This window comes from Neolamprologus brichardi, chromosome 10 (assembly GCF_056152115.1).
Source record: "Neolamprologus brichardi isolate AB-2024 chromosome 10, ASM5615211v1, whole genome shotgun sequence".
NCBI lineage: Eukaryota > Metazoa > Chordata > Actinopteri > Cichliformes > Cichlidae > Neolamprologus > Neolamprologus brichardi.
The window spans coordinates 15,928,078-15,949,375 of NC_142113.1; the positions used below are offsets into that span (position 1 = coordinate 15,928,078).

Here is a 21,298-nt window from a genome sequence, read left to right on the forward strand (position 1 = left end):
TTTTTACCCAGCTTCTTGTAGCTTTAGCCTCCTATGCTGTAGTTTTTCATGTTCGTTTCTGGCCACCAAGTGATTGGTTGAGATAATATTCAATGTTTGCTGTTTAATACAGAGAGATTTCTTTTCATGCTGATCAGTGTAGATATAGTTCTGCTGACGTATATGTCATATAAGATCAGTTTTACAAGGTACGCCAAGAAAAGAGCATCCATACTCACCATAAAACCATGTTACTGTAAAACTCAACCTCAACAGTAACCCTGATAGGCAATGTGTGCATATTCTCGCCACATGAACCTGCTCTCATCTGTGAAAAGCACAGGTCGTCATTGGTGGACCTGCCAATTGTGGTATACTACATGCCAGTTGGGCTCCATGGTGTTGGGCAGTGAGCACAGGGCACAATAGAGGATCTCGTGCTCTCAGGCCACCCTCACAAAGTCTGTTTCTGATTGTTTGGTCTGAGACATTCACACCAGTGGCCTGCTGGAGGTCCTTTCGCAGCTCTGGCTCATCCTGTTCTTCCTTGCACGAACAATCAGATACGGTCCTGCTGATGGGTTAAGGATCTTCTATTTCCCTCTCCAGCTCTCCTAGAGTAACTGTCTGTTCCCTGGAATCTCCTCCATGCTGAATGTATTAGTCTGCACTACTGAAGATTTGGTTTTCTTCTGTTGTTTCTATTGGAAAGCTCTTGTGGACTTCTCTTCAGAAGCAACTTAATCAAAGGGTTTATGACTGACCTGTCGCTGTGAGGGACTAAGTTTTCATATGCAGGTTAGAGAGGAACAGGATTAAAAGAGATAAGAGCTGAATATCTGGGTACTTTTGCTAATGGATCATGGGATTGCAGTTGAATTGTGGAAATGTTCTTCCTCCAGAGACAGCCGCAGATTTGTTATCAAGCACTCTTTTTAAAAAATTACAAAAAAGGTGAAACTTAGACATATTGTGGGGTGTGTGCATGTTAACACCTTTTTTTTTTTTGTTTTTTTTATTGTCAGACATGAGGAACGGACATGGAGCCTGGAACATTCTGACAGTATCCTCTCTGACTCGCCGGGAATGATGTCATCATCTGTGGGGACCAGTAAATGCAGCAGCCCTGCGTGCACAGAGGCTCGAGCACGGCACGCTGCACATTGTGGTTACTCTGACACCCATCGGCCGAGGCTGCAGTACGGGGACTCCTTCGACTCGCTGGGAGACTCTCCGCACAGCGACAGGTGGGGACCAGACCTGTGTGGCTGATATGGCACTGGGTTTGTCATGAATATTTTCAGAAGTTTCCTCTCTCTGCTGGTTCTCTCTCAGCCTCGAGAGGCTCTGAGAGACTCAGTGGAAACTGACACACAGCAGGCATGATGATGAAATACGCTAAGGTAGGCAAGAGTGAGAAACAGTGCTCATTTCAATGGGAAGAGTATTCCCTGGCCAGTATGCAATTCTAATTGGCTAGTGTTCCCTTTTAATGTTATTTTATTTTATTTAAGGGATGGTGTGACATTTTGTTAAATACACTTGTCTGCCATTTTGCACAGTCAGATTTAAACTCACTTAAGTCAGAAATAGGACAGGTGTAGTGAAAGGTAGCACAAAGAGGAGATTCAGAAACAGTCTGGCAGATGAAAAGAAATACACCTTTGATCACCTCCACAGCTGTATCATTTTTATTTCCTGTACTTCATGTCAATATGTCTGTACCAGAGGCACAGAGAAATTAAAGTTCTCACATGACAAATCAGATCAGACCTAAATTTGGGAGCATGGTTGGTTTCTACTGCTTCAACACAACTCCTACAAAGATTTTTAAAAACACTAAGGTTAAGGTTTCTAAACACAAATTATTTCTTAGTATTAAGACCTGCTTTAAAAGGGTGCTTAACATTACACTCTCAAACATTTTTTTATTCAAATGAAAGTCATTAACGGTGTTGTAACATAATGGTGATTTGACCCTATGGTCTGCTGTAAAGGTATTGCAATATTTATACAGTGTTACGCACAGGGTAGCTGCATTATTCCTACAGCTCCAAACCGGACAATACACCGCATTAAAGAGTGATAATGAACCGACAAAAATTAATATAGTATAGACCTGCATCTATAAGAAATATTTTTATTTTATATAACTGAAAGATATTCTAAACAAATGAAATATTTATTTTCATTTTAGCAAAAGTTGTCTACTAGTTAACAGCAAAGACTTTTTTATAGGGAAAACTCTATTTATATGTACATTTTGATTTACAGCATAAAAAGATGTGCCAGTTTTTTCACAATGTTCAAAAATAGAGTAATATTGTTAGGGATGGGTATCGTTTAGGTTTTATCCGATACCGGTGCCAAACCGGTACTTTTGAAACGGTGCTCAAACCGGTGCTTAAAGAATGGAGAACACAAAATTGGTCCAAAAACCTCTCATGTTCAGCTTTTTTTTTGTAAAAAGATAACAATGTTAGCCTTTTCAGCAGCTATGGGGCATATATGGTATCACTCTTGGCTGGAAGCAGTGCTTAAACAATGGAAAAAACACAAACTTTGTCCAAAAACCTCTCAGGTTTAACTGTTTTCCACTTTTTCTTTGGTCATTTTAGCCTTTTTGGCCAGGGTGAAGGGAGTATCTGCCATCAAACAAGAAGACAGCCGCATGTAACTACGACGGTGTTTGCTATAGTGATGGGTCGTTCGCGAACGAAATGGCTCTTAGAGCCGACTCTTTGAAGTGAACGACGCGAAGGTTTTTTTTCTTTCTCTCACCCTCTCTCTCGCCCTTTTTTCCGCTAAACTCCACATGCGCGGCCTGTACTTTGCTGGGCAGAGGGGGGAGGGGCGTTAGTTACTAGTGATGGGTCGTTCGCGAACGAAATGGCTCTTAGAGCCGGCTCTTTGAAGTGACCGATGCGAGCCGGCTCCTTATTGGGAGCCGTGAGGTTTTTTTTTTTCTTTCTCTCACCCTCTCTCTCGCCCTTTTTTCCGCTAAACGCCGCATGCACGGCCTGTACTTTGCGATGGGCAGAGGGGGTAGGGGCGTTAGTTACACTTGCAGTAGCACGGGAACAGAGCCAGAGAGAAAGAGAGCAAGGGACAACAACGTCACATTAGAAAGGTATAGTAATTATCCACTATTTTCAGTTGCAGATGATAAAGGATTCAGAAATCATGCAGGCCCATATGACAGAGAATGTGCATCTTCTTTTTGTTTTAATATTTTAATTTATATTTAATTGTGTTGTGGTTTGCAGTGTTTTGTGTTGTTTCACATAAAATTTGTTTAAAAGGAAAAAGCTGAAAATTTAAATAGTTAAAAGTTTAAAATGTAAATAGTTGTTTTTTGCATTATATAATTTATTTATTACATTTTATGTGGAGTGAATAAATAAAGTATATTTACGGTGGCCCTTAGAGACAAAGCACGTACAAACTCCAAAACACGTACAAACTCCTGAGCATGTATAAACTCCAAAATGCGTAAAAATTCCAAAACGCGTAAAAGCTTAGAAGCACGTACAAACTCCAAAACACATAAAAACTCAGTAGCACGTACAAAAGACAACAGAAGTGCTCCAGGATGCTAGGGGGCAGTGTTGAGCTTTTGTTACCTAGTGGCTACACAAGCCAGCAAGTACCAACGACCGGATTTGGTGTGTGGTAGTAACAGGTAAATTAACTTTTTTTTAAAATTATTTGAATAAATATGAGTGCTTGTCTATAAATACACAAACAATACACAGATGCTTTCAATTGTGTAATTTAAGTGATCTGGGTATCTCTGTTTTGGAAGTTCAGTAAACGCTAGAAATGTGTTTTGGAGTTTGTACGTGCTTTACCTCTAGGGGCTATATATAAACATATATAAATAAAACCACTTTTTTTACATTAGTAATTCCATTTCTGCATAATTTTATATTATTGTTAATGATTAAATAATTAAAGCAACAAAACAACCTGAAGTGCCGGTTCGGAGCCGAAAGAGCCGGCACTTTTTAGTGAGCCGAGCCGAAAGAGCCGGATCTCTAAAAAGAGCCGGAAATCCCATCACTAGTTTGCTAGTTCACCTTACATGCATTAATGTAATAACGTGGTTAGCCTACTCAACGTAAATTACACACGAGCAACATTAAGCTACTCACGCAGAGAAGAACGGCTGCTGTTGCCATCATCATCCTTCATCATTTCTGCTACACTGGCAGGGCTAGGGGCCAGGACTCTCCTCTTCGGGTTTTTGGGGGATGTTGCTAACTCTGGGTCCGATAACAGGCACCGCACCCGCAGTAGATGCGCTCGGTGTGAGGTCTCGCAGCAAGCTATCAAATACGGCGCATTTCTCGGCTTTAAAAGAAAACGCTATGCGTCGCCAGGTGTTTCATCGGATTTTGAGGTGTTACCTCCTTTGACAGTATCACAGTATCAGCTTAAAGCACTTGTTGCAGGCTGGTGAGTTTGCATATTTTGCTGTGAAGTACAGCCAGACTTTGACCGCTTCGCCTTGGGCATTTTAATCTGTAGCTCTGCTCTAAAAGCGTACGTGCGTAAGAGCGTGCGTAAGAGCGTACGTACCTGGACCCGCCTACTATCCTCGGAAACGTAAAATGATTGGCTAGAATCTAAAGTGTATCACAGCTCAGGAAAAAAAAGCACCGAAATGTGCGCTGCTTTTCGATCTGGTTACTACCGTTTATGTCAGAACCAGTACCATCATGGCACCGGATACCGGTACCCATCCCTAAATATTGTGGTGCCTTTTGCTGTATGCCGATGCCAGAGGGCCAGTGGAGGTTTTTGTAGCCTTTCTTATATGGATGCCTCATTTTTTTATACACATTTATGTTTTTGTTTTTCCTCTCTGGTTTCCTATTTACTTTCTTTCCAAATTGCATCCTTCGAGAAGTCTAACCCCTTCCATATCACACGATATAAACCACTTCAACATAAAGTGTATGTTTACATATGATAATATGATTCGCCTGTAGGGTTTTCTTTTATGATTTGGGATTTATTAGAACGCCTCATAAATGCGATGTAGATTCTTTTCTTTTTTCTTTTTTTTTTGCCCGCTAACTAATGTCTACCAAGAGAAAAAGAGTCACAGAGAGTGAGAAATTATGTTGCGTGTGCATAAATGTCTGCGAGTGTGTGCGAGTGTGTGCGTGTGTGTGCACGCTCGTGCGCACCTGTGTGTGTTGCTTGCATGCGTTTGTGACTGTTAGATGAACTTCACTGTTTGTTGTGGTAACATCAAATGTGTGGGTCTACTGGTGTCAGGAGAGTGAGAGTAAAGAGTCTCGGAGGTTCACAGAAAAGTGGTTCTTACAGTTAGTGCCAGACACACAACAATGCATTTGTTGCGTGAGAGCTAGAGCATTGGCGAACTATTTCAAAGAGGAAAGTACGAGCTGATCCTTAAATTGAAAACATACATGTTGATATGAGGATATAAGTATGAATCTATTTATTGTAAATCCTGTTTTTTTTGGGTTTTTTCTCTCCAGACGGATCTTTTAAGGAACAAGAACCAAAGCATACTAGTATTGTGACGCTGCCTGTTTTGTTAATCATGGATGACTATATGGCCAAAATATCAACTGTTCTGATAAATGAGAGTAGCTACAATATGTGAAATCAAAGTCCAATATTTAAACACTGAAAGACAAAAGCCTCAATATGGTCAAGATTGCATTTTAGGTTTAGTTTTCCACCTTTAGTTTTTTTCCTCACATGGATACCGTCCCGTGATGGAAAGTTCAGCTCCTGCATTGGCATATATGCACCACTAGATGGTGTCACAAGCAGCAAGATGCGGAAGTCTTCAAATCACAAGAGTTCACCCTATGTAGGCGTGAGTGGTGCTCCGCATCAGCACTGTTTCCTCCTTTACCAGTAACATCCCCCCTCACATCCGTGTAACAGCAGTAACTGAAAGAAAAGCAGCAAATCCGATGAACCGATTCAAGGAAAAGGACGAGACCAAGTAATGTTTTCATAATATTCACTCTTATCATTCTTTTCACTGACTCCGTTTAATAGCTACATTGATAACTACTGCATTACATTTTTGCTTGCGTGATGACACTCGTTTTCCGGGTGGTAACTGTGAGAACTCTAGAGAGCGGCGTTAAAGCCAGAGCGTGCAGCGTGCTGAGAACAAAAGTAGTTGAATAAATTAAATGGACTCTGAAATCATTTTTCAAAATCTGAGAAACTACAACATTTCTTGGAGGCTGTCTTATCTGAAAAACACAAACAAAATCCTCTGACCCATCCAAGCTACCTGCTTCAGCAACAAAACACTGATCTGCCCTTCATTACATTAACTAGAGTGTTTAATTTTTAAAGAGTGGGGGTTCATTTCACATAATTCATGGGAAATCTGCCTTGTGAACACAAGAGATTTACTCTTGTGTTCACAACAACAATGCTCGAGCAAAACTGTGTGTGTGTGTGTGTGTGTGGGGTGGGGGGGGGGGGGGGGGGGGGGCAGTGAAAATCAACGGCATGTCAGATTCCTGCTGTGAATCAATTTATTTAGTTTTTATACTTTGTGCCTTCTGTTGTGTGGCTCATCTGCTGCTTTTATTTATATCCAAATCCTTGATTTCTTGTTCCGTCTTGTTTTAGTTAATTCAGCTCAAAATGACTCATGCCAGATGAAGTAGACTGAAAAGGGTTTTACTAGTATTTGTGTTCAAACGTCCATAAAAAAGACTTTGAGATTTAAAAAGGATTATAAGAAGTCTTGATTTAAAAGACAAAAAGGCAATTGTTTTCCAATACGGGCTTGTGTATAGAACATTAAAAGATACCAGTGGATGCCGTCTTTAACCTGTGAAAGGCTCAAATAAAGAAATTGCTCTACACATTCAAAATACAAATAAAAATTAATAATAATGACATGTACAAAGTAAGATTAAGATCCTGAAACCTACTGATTGTCAGATAAACAGGTCTGATTGTCCACAGCGTTCTTTTCATGGTTCGCTTCGGATTTAACTCATTTGTTCACAAAACGAAAGAAAAAACATTCGTCCAGCAATCATAAGGTGAACCAAATTTGTGGAAATCAAATGAACAGAGAAGAGATAAAAGTAACACTCACTCTACTTTCATTAACATGTGGAGTACAAAAACATCAGAAGTACAACACAAATGCCCTCAGGCAACAGGCTTTAGTAGGTTTGCCCCGGTGTCTTCCAAGATTATTGTTTCTTTTGGTGACATTTTGGAGCGTTTTCCAGATCCCCTGTGTGCAAAATAGAAAATGCAAATGTGGATATATTATTTTTTTCTCCCTTCTCTCCCTCTCTCTTTCTCTCTTCTAGCTTTATGAGCTTTTTTTGGCCTTGAGTAAACCATGATCATTTGCTATTTGCTGTATACGTTACCCTCGAGTCCTCCTGAGTTCTGTTTCTAAAATTAATGTTTTGATTCTGGGACATGCAGAGATAAAATAAAAGGAACACATGCTGCGTCCTGGAACTCAATCTTACCTCTCCTCCACATCTTGTATTGTGTCTGGAAGGGGTGTGCCAAGCGTTTCTGGAAGAAACATAGCAGCCACCCCACTGAGGATTGGCGCCCCTCCATAGATTAAACCTGGTAGCCAAGGTATGTAGTCTCCCGTGAGGCGTACCATGGGGGCCACCATAGCTCCTACACGTGCCATACTGGACATCAATCCCATGCCATTCTGACTAAGAGAGAAGACGTAAAACCATAAAACAGCTGCAAACAGTCGTAACTACACACCAGTAAAGTCAGAGATTGTGTCAACAGAGGGTCAGTAAATATGTAAATTATTTTAGTGATAGTAAAGAAGTGCATGTGCAGTCTTAGACTATTAAAATGTCATGAAGCCATATATTAGAGCAGAGATGTCATTATGGGCCACATCCAGCCAACTTTGAACTTAAGTGGGCCAGACCAGTGAAACTCCTCAAACTCCTCTTTATATCAGTGTAAAGAAGTTTGTCTACACATTTAATACCTTAGATTTGTTAATATAAGAAAAATCAGCACAATTTCAACGGTACAGTTCAGGTTTTCTACGTGACAAAGACATTATTTGGAACTCATTGCTTAGACCAGTGGTTCCCAAACTTTTTTTGCTGGGCCCCCCTTTGTTTTACAAGAAAAATATTGCCCCCCCCCCCCCCCCCCCCCCCCTCCTGTGCGTGCACGCGCACATGCACGCGCACAAAGACATCCTCCAACCACACACACCCTTATTTTGCTCCATTGCGGTTTATTTCACACCTCAAACATTTAGTAAACAATTAAGCAAATACAAGTAATCTGCAATAAATTACAGGTGGTAATAAAATAAACTACTAACCCTTTTATGCTGCATCCACACCTACACGAGTATTTTTGAAATACTGTTTCATAAACACGTAAACAGCGTTTCGAATCAACGAAAACGGAGATTTTTTAAACTCTGTTTTTGCGTTTACCTGTGGACGAGGAATACAGAGTTTGTCACACAATCTCAAAGGTATATACCTTTTTCCACGTCACGCTGTGCGCCACGTTATTGTTTACCGGAGATGAATTGCAGAATGGCAGATAGAGACAAAATACTGTTAATCTGACTATCTTCGGTTTTTACAGGCTTACATACACACACGCAGTTAATGTCCCTCCATTTAGAAAGACAGAGGCATCACGGTGTGATTATTTTACGTGTAGTTTTTTTTTTTTTCCCCCTGTGTAATAATATTCAACATTGCTATCAATTCATTTTCGAAAAATGCCTGTCTGTGCAAAATGGGTTGAAAAACATAAACAGCTGTGGGATACTGTTTGTCTGTGATTTAGACAGGGGGAATAAATCGTGGCAGGATCAGATTGTATCCCACTGTAACTTTACTGTATACAGAGCTAACATCTCCAAAATGTCAAGAGTAGTTATTTATTACAACAAGTGTTTGAACTAAAAATCAAGAATGTGGGATACTGTTTGTCTGTGATTTGAAGAGCCCAGCGAAAACCAATTCTGCAGGGGAGACATACCTTTGCACTTGTGCAGGTGAAGCCAAATGGAAGATATGCTTCACCATATTTTCTAGTCTTTGGCTTAGAATGAAGTTGCTCATAGCTGGACTGGCCATCGGGCATACCGGGCATTTGCCTCGTGGGCCGATGGTGATTTTTCGTTTTTATGGGCCGATGGGTTTTGGGTTTTTTTGGGTTTTTCCCGTAACGGTATAAACACTGAAAGGTGGTGGATTGGCCAGATGCTGGGAGATGTGTAAAAGAACTCAGTTGTTGGGTGGTGGCTATTGCGGAGCTTCCACAGATTCAGCAACATTAGCAAGTCGTGGAGGCCAGCAGATGCAACATGCTGGCAGATGGATGACGGAAAGGCAGGAGGAGCAGAGACCCGAGGCGGTGAACTGAACTTCAGTTAAGAAGTTATGACCTGCAGTCTGTCTGAGTCAGATATAAACCAAGTTTAGGTGGAGTTTATTTTCGTTAAGCTGACTTTTTACAGTCAGTTACAATAACTCGTACTGCGTACTAGCTAGCATGACGGAGTTTATATAGTGCTGGGTGGGTGCTATGATATTATTGATGTTGAACTTGTTTTATCTTATTTTATTTATAAGGTTAGTTATTAGAGTTTCCAACCGTCCCGTAAAAAATGGAATTGTCTCGTATTCAGAGAAAATATTGCAAGTTTGGTATTGAGGTGAAAAGGAACACAGTTTGTCCCGTACTTCAGCTACAATGAAAAAGACACAAAGCTGGAGTTATTCTGCATCTTTACGCTGCAGCTGCCTCTTCTTCTCTCATTCACTCTCCCCCCACCCCCCTCTCCTGTTGCTACTTCAATCATGAACCTGATCAGTGATCAGCTGATCGGCTTTTCTCTCTTGTTTGTTTATCGCCCACTTTGCGCCAGAACGGGAATCCGGCGGATGTCACGCTAAACAACAGCAGCACGTTTAAGCTTGATCAGCTGTTGTTAGAATTTATTTAATATTAATTTCTAGTATCAGCTGATGTTTGCTGGAGCCACAGCTGCAAAAAAGCTGCTGGTCATGATGTCGTTTTGGATATGTGGTGACAGGGAAACATGAAGATGAAACCAGGAAATGTCCTTACTGAATCATCAGAGCTGAACAGGTGATGGAGAAACAGGTTTACCTTTTAGGTGACATAAATGAGTTGAAGGGAAGTTGTGAACTGTTCCTGAGAAATAACACCATGATCCTTTTCTAAGTAGCTGACAGCTGGTAACTGTGCAGAGGTGGATCTAGCAAACTTTTGCCAGGCGCCCAGGTAGGGCATTAACAGGGAAAGGGGGGCACAAAGAAATACTTTCTTATTCTCATTTAAAATGTCTGGCTGTTATTAAATAATTATCTGAAGCTTACAACCAAAGTTTTCATCTGATGTAAAATGTATAGAAATCCATTATTGTACATAGTAATTTTTTTTAGGGTCCCATCATAATTTCTTCAGAAGTAGCTAAGTACTGTATATGATGCCAGTATTTTCCCACATTTTCTAGATACTGTACCAGTACTGTGTGTAAAATGCCATCAAAACGTCAATTAAGTTTTATTCTTTCTCACCTGTCTTTCTATCTCCTTTCACTTTTTAAAGGTTGCCATGTTAGAAAAATATTTTGCCCTGCCATGCTGTTTATTGATGTGACAAATGAATGGTTTATGAAAATATATCTAAATCTGTCATCAATAATCAGTAATGATCATGTCTCACCTCTAGTCTTCTCTGTCTTGGTTTCAGGTTTTCACCATGTGTTGTAGATAGTTTAGGAGGTTAACTCGACCAAGCAGTCTACTTTCGGGTACTGTTTAGAATACCAGAATAGGGAGGATGGTGTAGGTTTAAGTTTATTAGACTGATACATATATACCAACAAGACAGTGTACATCACTGTGACAACAGCGTTTGTTTTCATTCAAAAGGATTTATGGTTTTTCCTATAATACCTGGATAGAGGAGGATTAGATCTGCCTAATTTTCACCAATACTTCTTAGCCAACAGGCTTCAGTTCATCTCAGAATGGTTAAAATGTACCCTCTTAGATGAGCCCTGGCTAGATGTTGAACAGGCACTATGCAATGATCTAGAGATTTCAGACCTACCATTTATTAGCTCAAACATCAAAAGACATGAATGCTTTAAAAGCATCAACATCAGCTTTTCTCTGACAGCATGGTGGAAGTTTCTAACCGTACACCTATCTGGAATAACCCTGACATATTACAAAACAATAATATGATTAATTTCCCAGAACATCCGTCAACAACTGCTCACACTGTCAAGGCAATACACCAGACAATTACATCCACGCTCTTTGGTTCTGTCCACCAGTGCAGAAGTTTTGGCACGAGATATGTGAAGACTTATCAAAGTGTCTGAAATGTAAAATTCCAACCTCCCCTTTAGTATGCTTGTTGGGAAATTTGGATGATGTCACTACAGAAACTAATACAGTCCACATGGTTTTTACTGCCCTATGCATCGCCAAGAAAACGGTCCTCATGAACTGAAAAAATAAAAATAATCTTAATTCTAGCCAATATAGAAACTATCTAATAGATCACATTCGTCTCGATATAGCCTCTGCCACCACATTAGATCAATCTCTCTGGGCTCCTTTGATTGGCTCCATCACCTAGCGGGGGTAGGGGTTCGTGGTTTGGTCCCGCCTTGGCTATTGTGGTTGATGTGGAGGTTGGGACGGGCTTAGGGCACCTGGAGGACCCCTAGAGACGTTATCCCTGGAGGGCTTAACCCAGGGGTTGTGTTCATAACCTGGTTAGTGGCTCTGGTCGCTCTTAGAGGTTGTTCTCCTCGTGGCTGCGTGCAGCGGGGCTGGAGGATGGTCTGTGCTGGCAGACGTAGGTTACTGGCCTGGTGGCCTGGCTGCCCCTGAGTGGATCCGGGGCGGGCGTGGGGCTTTGGGGTTCAGGTCTGCTTCGCCTCCGTGCTGGGGCTCTGGCTGGGCCTTGGGGGCTTCGGTCCTCGTCGGTGTGTCGCCGAGGTTGTGGGCGGGTGGGTGCACGGGGGCTCAGCCCTGGCGCAGGGGGCCTCTTGTGCATCGGCCTAACCGGGGGGCTCTTCAACTGGCAGGGAGGTTGTTCCATCCTCGCAGGAGTCCACTCTGCAGGTGGGGGAGAGACATAGGAGAGGTGGAGAATAAACTTAACCTGGGTGTCTGTTGTCTTATGTAGTCTGGGAGATGATTGAATGTTGGGGTGGGTACAGTTTCCTCTGCGGTGGGGTAGGGTGGGCTGCCCCGGGTCCTGTGGGGCTTGGCGGTGCTGCTGCCGTAGGCCCCGGTCTGGATGGGCCTGGGCTCCCTTGCCTTGGTAGATACCAGAGGACGGGGGTGCCTACTGGGGTCAGCGGGGGAGCTGGCCCTAGGGAGGGACATCCTCCCCTCCCTTTTTTTCCTCCCCATCCCCGGCTACCTCCCTCTTCTCGCTCCACCACACCCACCCACACAGGTAGGGCCTTGGGGTGCAGGGGAGACATTCCCCCCCCCTCTGTCCTCTTCTGGCCACCTGTGCCTCAATTTTATCTCACAACTTAGACATCCACATTACTTACACTCTCATAACACACACATATATATATAGGGCCTTGAGGGTGGGCACATTAACGGCGTCCAGTAGACGGTCTGTGTATTCAAACCTACCTCTGGCGCCGGTGCCCACCTCTCAATTTTAAATCCATGTAGACATTGAGGGTTCTCGGGAGGGGCTGTGCTAACACCTGCTGCTCTCTGGCAGCAGCACCATGCTCTCCCTTGTTTTAAATGCACTTTAGAGCAACACGCAGCAACACTACATTTGAGCGGGAGGAGGGAGGTATGGGGTCTTAACACACCCCCGTTCTCTGCTAGCCATCGGGGCGGGGGGGCGGGGGGGCTGGGAAGAGATGCTGGCTGTCCGATTGTCCTCCCTGCTGCTGCGGAGCCTGGGGCGGTCTGCTTGCCTCCACCCCGGAGGGAAGGGTAACATCTCTTGGGTCTGGGTGCCGTTTCCCCCTCTGGGGGCGAGGATACCTGGACCCGGGGTATAGAGTATGTTTGGGGAGTGTGATTGTGTGTACACGTCCATTTACGTTTATTCCTACGTTGGGTGAGTGCTGAGTGTTTGTATATGTGTGCATGAGGGTGGGAATGCATGTCTGTGTCTGTGTGTGCCTGTTTGTCTGTGTCTATATGTCAGGTCGGGTCTTAGACTCCACCTCTCTGGGAACTCCCAGGCCCTCCAAAGTGTGGAGGCCTATCTCCCCTCACCACACTCCCTGCCGGTGACTGATGCCCTCAGGGGTCGGTGCATTGTTGGTTCTTGGTGTCCGGGGCTGGGCGCTCAGGTATGTACCAGCTCGCTCCCGGTGGCTACTTGGCGGGGCCTGGAGCCTGTTGCTCGGTCAGGCCTCTTCCGGGGCGCGGAGGGCCCTCGGGCCTCCGGCCTCTGTGCCTGCAGCTCGGTTCACTCTGGCACAGCTGGCTGCCGGCGGAGCCGGCGGGCACGCCGGTGCAGCCCCCTCTAGCTTCTGCCCGGTGGCTACTGGGTGACCCCTCGTCTGAGGATCCTCAGCCCTTCCCATGAAGGTGGCATGGATGCCCCTCCGGTGGTCCTCCTTGGGCTCTTGCACTCTGGGGCCTCTGGATGTCTGGGGCCTGGATCTCTTCCATGCCTGCTTCATGCCCTGGGGGACAGGGCTATGGCTCTCTACATCCTCTTGCAGACCATTACATGGTGAAACCATTTGAATACAAGCGCGCCGATCCACACAGGTGTGCACACGGGTGTTCACTGTTCGTAGACTTAAATCACACCTTTCTTGGCTGCTACTTCAAAGCACATTGTGCGCTGTCTGTCCTGCGTGCTGCACAACAATATTCAATATTTAGTATTTACTGCTGTTTACACTTAGCTAGATTAATGCGATGGTGTTGTGTTTAGTATGTTGCTTTGTTTTGTTTTTTTGCTTGTTTTCTATTCTTTTTCTCTCAACAGGTGATCCCGGAGATATTTTTTTCCCCCCTTTCTCACTGTCCCTCTCCCCTTCTGTTTTTCTTTTCCTTCCTCTTTCTTTCTCCCTTTCCTATCCCTCACTCATGTCTGTCCCGTCTGTAACAACTGAAAAAAAAATAAAATAAATAATAAAAACAAAGGTCGATCAAATGGACCAATACGGCAATGCCATGATGATCCATTTGGCAAAATAAATCCATTGGGTATCCTTGTTGGTCTTCAGACAACAATTCTGACGGCTAAAGAACCAAATGGGACAGGCAAAAAAATAAATAAATAAATATATATATATATATATATATATATATATATATATATATATATATATATATATATATATATATATATATATATAATACCTGGTGGACCGGTCTCTAGTCAGAATGCCCGGGCCGATTTTTTGTACCAGTCCAGCCCTGCCTGTACTTGTTTCACTTGTTTGCAAAAACCTGACATGTTGCCCACAAAATGCATGTAAATTCAGGGTACTTGCGCATTGTTGCCCGCAAATTGCATGCAAGTGCAGGGTACTTGCGCATTGTTGCCCGCCAATTGCATGCAAGTACAGGGTACTTGCGCATTGTTGCCCGCAAATTGCATGCAAGTACAGGGTACTTACAGTGTACTTGTTCATTATTTTTTGCAAAAACCTGACTTGTTGCCCTCAAAATGCACGTAAGTACAGGGTACTTGCCTGCAATTTGCAGTTGATATTATAAAGTGTTACCAATAGATTTTCCAGTTCACAGAATTTGTAAATCTACTACTGTATAAACAACAAAAAAGCAGCCACCCCTGGATTAGCGATTATCCTTAGTTGTTGCTCTTCAGCGAAACCTAGATTTCATTGTTAAACCAAAGTCTTCACAAATCTAGATTCCTTACTGATAGTTTTATGGTTTTGCCAGATGAGACTTACCGAATAATGGTTGGGTACAGTTCTCCAGTGTAAAGGTAACAGCAGTTGAAAGATGCAGCAAGACAACCTTTACCCACAACTGCCAGAGAGGTCCGCAGAGTTTGTTGATCTGCAAAAAAGTGGAACATCCATCAGGTCTCTCACTTGTTTCTCCTCAGCCTTATCTTGTGCACATGTCTGTGTTCTGACATACCATAAGGTACCAGCAGGTTGATCAAGATAGTGACCCCAGCGATGACGAGAGCACCAGACTGCGATGGCCGGCGCCCTATATAACTCATAGTCACAGTGATGATGATTTTAGCTGGTATGTCAACAGCTCCAAAGATCACTTGTATCAGGTAAATATCCACTCCAAACTTTTGCAGATCCATGGAAAGGCCGTAGTAGGCAAAGCTGGTTGATAACCTAAATATAAAAATACACTGGGTGTCATTGCAGTTTCACAGAAGGTGCTGTAAATCTGTCACTGAGTGTTTCTACAAGAGCAGCACACACACACCAGGCAGCTGCCAGACAGACTGTGCTAATCCTCATGTAGGGTGTGCGGAACAGATCCAAGGCAGTGTAGGAGCCCTTTGACATGGACATCTCATTCTTCATGGACTCCTGGAGCATCTGTGCACAAAGAGAAAACATTGTTAATATACAGTCTGTTTATGTGAAACACAGATTTATGTCCCACAGTTTAAATATTCCCTTACCTTAATGTCAATTTTTTCTCCCTCATCACACCGTCCGTTAAACTTAGCCACACTTTTAAGTCCCTTGATCGCCTGATCAGGCTTATTCTTTAAGGCCAACCATCTTGCGGATTCATGAAACCACCTATAAGGAATATTGGTTAGGTTTGCTACATTTTTTTAAAATGTTTTAGCTTTAACATTGGTGACTATAGTTGAAACTCTTCAGTTCAATGATTGTCATCTCACCATGCGTAGAGAAAGAACACATAGAAAGGCAAAGACACAGCCAGGGTTAACCACCTCCAGTCCCGGATGTAGTAGGCCATCAATGCCAGGATCAGCTGGCCCATTGTGTAACAGTAGCCAGCTATCGTGCCCACCACAGTTCTCACACGAGTGGGGATCCACTCAATAACTTGAAACAGATGAAACACATTTTCATAAGATTGGGAGACCATGTCATCAACATCCCTTTAGTCAAGTAAAATAAAGGAACTAAAAATCATACTGAGGGACAAGCTGTTGAGTCCTATGCCAGATAGAGCCATGCCACAACCAAACCGGAAAAAGCAGAACAGAGGGAAGGAAGGAGAAAATGCAGCACATGTTCCAGAGACCGCCATCAGAAGGTAAGACATGAGTAGGAGGATACGTCGACCATATCTAGAAGACATGAGGGCCATTGGTGAAACATTATTTGACTTGCTGAACTGTTTATTACTCATGCCACTGGGCAATTAAGATTTTTCTTTTCAAAGACGAGTCAAAATATTACACATTCAGCTTATTGCATATTATTGGTGTTACTTGTCTGCAAGGGTTCCGAAGAGAAACGCTCCCACAAGCACGCCTCCCATGTAGATGGTTTGTCCCATTTGCTTCAAAGAGTGCAGGTCACACACTAAATGCCACTAGCAAAAAATGCACATTACAACATATGAACATCTGCACTGCGATGACAAGTTGACTGAAACAGTGTGATAAAAATGCAGTTTTACATCAGATATGATTGTGGAGCTTCTGTCAGCCATGTTGTATGTCCAGCCATCTATGCATCCTTGCAGGTCAGCATCCAGATCATCCACACTGTTTCCCTCATTTCTCAAATTGGAGGTCCCATTTTTATCCAGGAGGTGCCACTGTGGAACAACGTAACGCTGGCACCTGTGCAATTTTCCTCTGTGGTCTTGTGGTACTGTGATCCGCAAAGCTTCCTCTGGGCTCAGCTGGGACTGTGAGAGATTTGAGTGAGCGCTACAGTAGTGAGGAGGCACCACAGCCACAAAGTTTTGCAGCAGGTTGTGGCTGGCCATCATCAGGACGGGTGTGCAGAGGAGGGTTAAGTGCAGGATTTGGAAGCGGCCTGTGCTGCCCACCTGCTCAAGGAGCTCGCCGAACCCCATGCTTTTGTACAACTAGAACACTAGAAGGTCACTTTAATGTTAATGGCACTAGATTATGCTGTTGTTTCCCAAAGAACTTGGTTCCAGCACCTGTGACAACATTGAAAAAAAACACTGGTTGTGAAAAACAACCACTGAATGTTGTGATAGTGTTAAATATTAGAGAGTTAAACAGACTTACCTGTCGAGTTAGTCTTCTCTAATTAGATAAACTGGAAAAAGAATGCACAGTGACTATGTTGGTTACTGTAGCATCGCCATTAAAACAATTAATGCAGCTCAAATGAATGCTGGCAAAGTGGTCCACAGAGTCCTTAAAAAACAAAGCTATAAATGCTAAATAAAGTTAAAGTCGTCTTGTTGCTGCACCATGGAAAAGTGAGCAATCGGCTCACAAATTCCAAAAGCTTTCCTGAAGTTTGGATTACTCGAAGTACACTGTGAATTCTTGAGGTATTACCAGCTTGTTCTGCGAAAGCTCAGGTAGAGTACTCTTTGTTTTATAGTGGCTGCGTCAAGTCCTTCACTGCAAGTGAGCTTCAGCATCAAGAGTGAGGACATAACTATGCTCAGCTTGCTGCTCTGAGATGCACTCCCTGCCCTTTAATGACTACATAACACGGGCAGTGTGTGTGTGTGTGTAGGTGTGTGTGTGTGTATGTGTTCATACGTGTCAGGCTGGCTGAATTTGATTTTCTATGTCATTTTCTTTCCTTCTTTTGTTTTTTGATATATTCTTTTCTTTCTTCTTGAATTGTTTGCAAATCAAGCAACGGCCGGTTTGCTGGTAATATATGTACAAAAAAGGTATACGACCCCTTTAAACAACTGAAAAACAACAAGTACGTGTTTGACTTGTTGCATCATGCTGATAAATATTCAACTATTTGAAAGACATGTAACTAGCTTTTGTTACACAACAGAATTGGCAGTCAATCAGTGACTGCGTAAGGTGTCCTTCCATTTGTGCAATGCAGAAGAAAGGCTATGAGACAGAACCATTCATAAAGGGCAAAAGAAAAAAAAATCTTTTTCCAATTATTTGTTTTTCATATTTGTATTGCACTTATGGAGAATATGTTGCTATCTGAGACTGCCTGGTGTGTGTCTTGGTGATTAGTTTTGAGGAATGTGTGCTCTTGTGTAAGGATCAGCATGAGATGTCAAGACGAATGAAGCTGCAGGTGCACCAAAGCAAAACAATAAACTTTGCATTTTTTCAGCTGCGAGTGTGTTCAGGAAAAGATTTGTCCTTAGATTCCTTTTTATTTGATGTATCTGCTGTTTGAGCCTTAAAAGTCTTGTTTTTTCACAGCAGCTGAAAATAAAAATGAGAAAAAGATTCAAAGGCTGTCTTGAAAACTCTCTGCATGACCTGTGAAATTTCAAGAACGTAAAGCGCTGTTTTACATCCAGTCTTAATGTTTTACAAAAACAGGCTGTTCTGTCAGTCTGGATTTAAATTAATAATAATAATAATGGATTGGATTTATATAGCGCTTTTCAAGGCACCCAAAGCGCTTTACAATGCCACTATTCATTCACTCTCACATTCACACACTGGTGGAGGCGAGCTACAGTTGTAGCTACAGCTGCCCTGGGGCAGACTGAGAGAAGTAAGGCTGCCATATTGCGCCATCGGCCCCTCTGGCCAACACCAGTAGGGTAAAGTGTCTTGCCCCAAATTAACAATCAACAAAAACACAGACAGAAAGCTGTTCTGGACATGTGGACGGACAACAGAGTAACCAGAAAGGAACCAAACTGAGGGAAACACTCAGAATATCAATGACGGCTTAGGTATCGCATGCTTTTAGTTAAGTTTATGGCTCACTAAACAGCCAGTCATGGACAAAACAAAGGCAGCGGGAACATTTCAGAAGCAGAAGAAGAATAATTCCTATCATATGCTTAGATTTTATTAATTTGTTCCAAGTTCCAAAAAAAGCTGAGACACTATATAAAATCTAATCTCAAATGGAAATGCAAATCTTAAAGGCTCCTATTTTATTTACAATAACACAGAAAAAGGAAAAAATAAAAACATCAAATAGTTAAAAAGAAGAGATACAGCTGCTGAACAGTCCTGGGCGCTGATGTTTTCAGTTGGTGAAATGTCTGGACTCCAGGCAGGCCAGTTCGGTACCAGGACACTTCTGCTATGAAGCCATACTGTAACAATAGCATGTAGTGCCGATTTTGAAAAGGCCTCCCTGAAAAGGATGGAAGCATATCATCCATATCAAATCCTTTACATACCTTTCACCATTAATGTGCATGATCCCAATTCCAACAGAGATCAATACACCCAGTGGCGGTCCTAGCCTGCTTGGCGCCCTGGGCGAACACTCCCTCTGCCCCCCCCCCCCCCCCCCCCCCACACACACACACACACACACAAAACATATTAAGGATTGTACATTAACATAAAACTGTTGTACACACACACACATACATATGAAGAGAGAGAGTATGCATATGCAAATGGCTACCAAACAGCCATCATAATTCGTCATACAATGAGAACAGGACAAATCAACAAGTGACAATGACTAATTAATATTAAAATCTGTGACATAATGTATTGTTTGGAGTTTAGTCTGTTACTGTTGCTATTTTTACCATTTCTTCTTGGAGCAACTGTAACCCACATAATTTCCTTAGGGATTAATAAAGTATTCTGACTCTGATTGTTTCAGGATGACCTGCCATTATCCAATGACACATCTGCTTACCTGCATCTTTTGCTTGTTTCTCCTCCTCTTCTTTTCTCTTTTTTCTAAACTGAAGACATGATGGCTTTGAACTTTTCTTGTCCATCTTCCATTGGTTTTAATTTTGCACTCCAGTATGAACACAAATCTCAACCCAAGGATCACCACAACATGATCTAACACACCTACACCTTAGTTCACAGATTCACTTTGTCTACACTGTAAAATGTAATATTGTGTTTAATTAAAAATATTAAATAGGCTGAACTCAGTTTTTATCAATTTGTTATTAGAACTAGATTTTAATAAGTTACCAGTGCATTTTGTGCAAAAACGCTGATAAACTCAATTTATTTGAGTTGTCTTAACTTAGAAAAACTAAGTAAGCTGGAAGTTTTGCTTCTCAGTGCGGAAGGATGAAAGATGTGTTTTGAAAATGCCACATCACTACCGTCCTCCTCCCTCTCGGATCAGTCCGCATGTTCATGGTGCCAGCATTTGTTATGGAATATGTTGAGCAAACCTGGAAAAGCGTCAGCTCAAGATATTATTGTTGTCATTGCTGTGAATCTTTACCTGATACACCGACTTGGTGAGTAAATGTTTACTCTTATTCAAACTGATTTTGTGGCTTCTCTTAGTTTAGCACCAGGTTTATAATCTTGCTAGCTAGTTAATGTTAGCCTTGCGTTGCTGCTGCCGCTGGGCTCATGTTACTTAAAAATTAACACCACAGCCTTAAAAACCTTACATAACACTATGTCGGTGAACTTTTCTGTTGATTGTTTGAAATAAAAAGAGATAAGGTGGGGTGTGGGGGGTATTTTCAATTTTTCAATTTTCAATTCAATTTTCAATCCATAGCCATAACTAACTAACTATATATATATATATCATGTTTAACCTGAGTAGCAAAAGACCGCAGGGGGTTGAAAACAATAAGCCAGGAGTTAGCTGTGCTCACGGACTCTATCAAGCCTTGACCTTCCGGTCAGCTATCGCACTGGTGGATAACAAAGCTCTCCAAAAACGTGGAAGCACTTTTGCAAATATGTGATATTTTGATAAATTAAGTAGATATTTGAGCATTACACAGCTACATTCTCGCCTGAAAATATCTTAAAAGGTTATTTCGTGACCCAGAAAGGGTAGTCTGGGGAAAAGGAGGATCCCGTTTGTCGGACACGGTTGTCGGAGCCTGTGCGTACTTGTAAGCGCGGCAATGGCGGAGGAGCGCGGCTAAAAAACGTATTACTTTTTCTGGGTCACAAAATAAACTTTTAAGATATTTTCAGGCGAGAATGTAGCTGTGTAAAGTTCAAATATCTGTTCGATTTATCAAGACATCACATATTTGCAAAAATGCTCCAACGTTTTCGGAGGCGTCCATTTTTTTCATGCATTGTGGCAGCTTTTGAACATCTGTGACATCTATTAATGTCAAATCTAGACTTTATTTAACAACATAAGCAAACTCTATGTTACAATGATTGCACAGCCATTAAGGATCAAATCAGTTTCTGAAAAATGTTGTTTTTTCTCCCTCTGCTT

The 21,298-nt window shown here is 42.3% G+C and overlaps 1 protein-coding gene across 2 annotated transcripts; it reads right to left on the bottom strand.

The window, feature by feature from the left end:
• Window positions 1–1,419: 1,419 nt before the first annotated feature.
• slc22a6l (solute carrier family 22 member 6, like) lies at window positions 1,420–17,624 on the bottom strand. Of its 2 annotated transcripts, XM_087847288.1 has the most exons (12): window positions 17,494–17,624; window positions 17,215–17,245; window positions 16,629–17,123; window positions 16,438–16,541; window positions 16,139–16,293; window positions 15,877–16,045; window positions 15,649–15,772; window positions 15,447–15,562; window positions 15,138–15,352; window positions 14,945–15,053; window positions 7,488–7,691; window positions 1,420–7,240 (listed from the first exon to the last, which is right to left on the bottom strand). In XM_087847288.1, the coding sequence occupies exons 3-12, from the start codon at window positions 17,031–17,033 to the stop codon at window positions 7,153–7,155; spliced, it is 1,689 nt and encodes a 562-aa protein (XP_087703414.1). In that variant the 5' UTR covers window positions 17,034–17,123; window positions 17,215–17,245; window positions 17,494–17,624; the 3' UTR covers window positions 1,420–7,152. The 2 variants fall into 2 exon arrangements, with proteins under 2 accessions (XP_087703414.1, XP_087703413.1); XM_087847287.1 differs by having other exon boundaries at window positions 17,215–17,624.
• Window positions 17,625–21,298: the final 3,674 nt, after the last annotated feature.

What these genes read in the sequence shown, in the direction of transcription:
- slc22a6l (XM_087847288.1), bottom strand. Translation starts at nt 17,033, where the DNA reads ATGGGGTTCGGCGAGCTCCTTGAGCAGGTGGGCAGCACAGGCCGCTTC. An exon ending in CAACCTGCTGGTACCTTATG is followed by an intron (nt 15,054 to 15,137) that starts GTATGTCAGAAC and finishes ACTTTTTTGCAG; the next exon opens with ATCAACAAACTCTGCGGACC. An exon ending in ATACAAGATGTGGAGGAGAG is followed by an intron (nt 7,241 to 7,487) that starts GTAAGATTGAGT and finishes TTTTGCACACAG; the next exon opens with GGGATCTGGAAAACGCTCCA.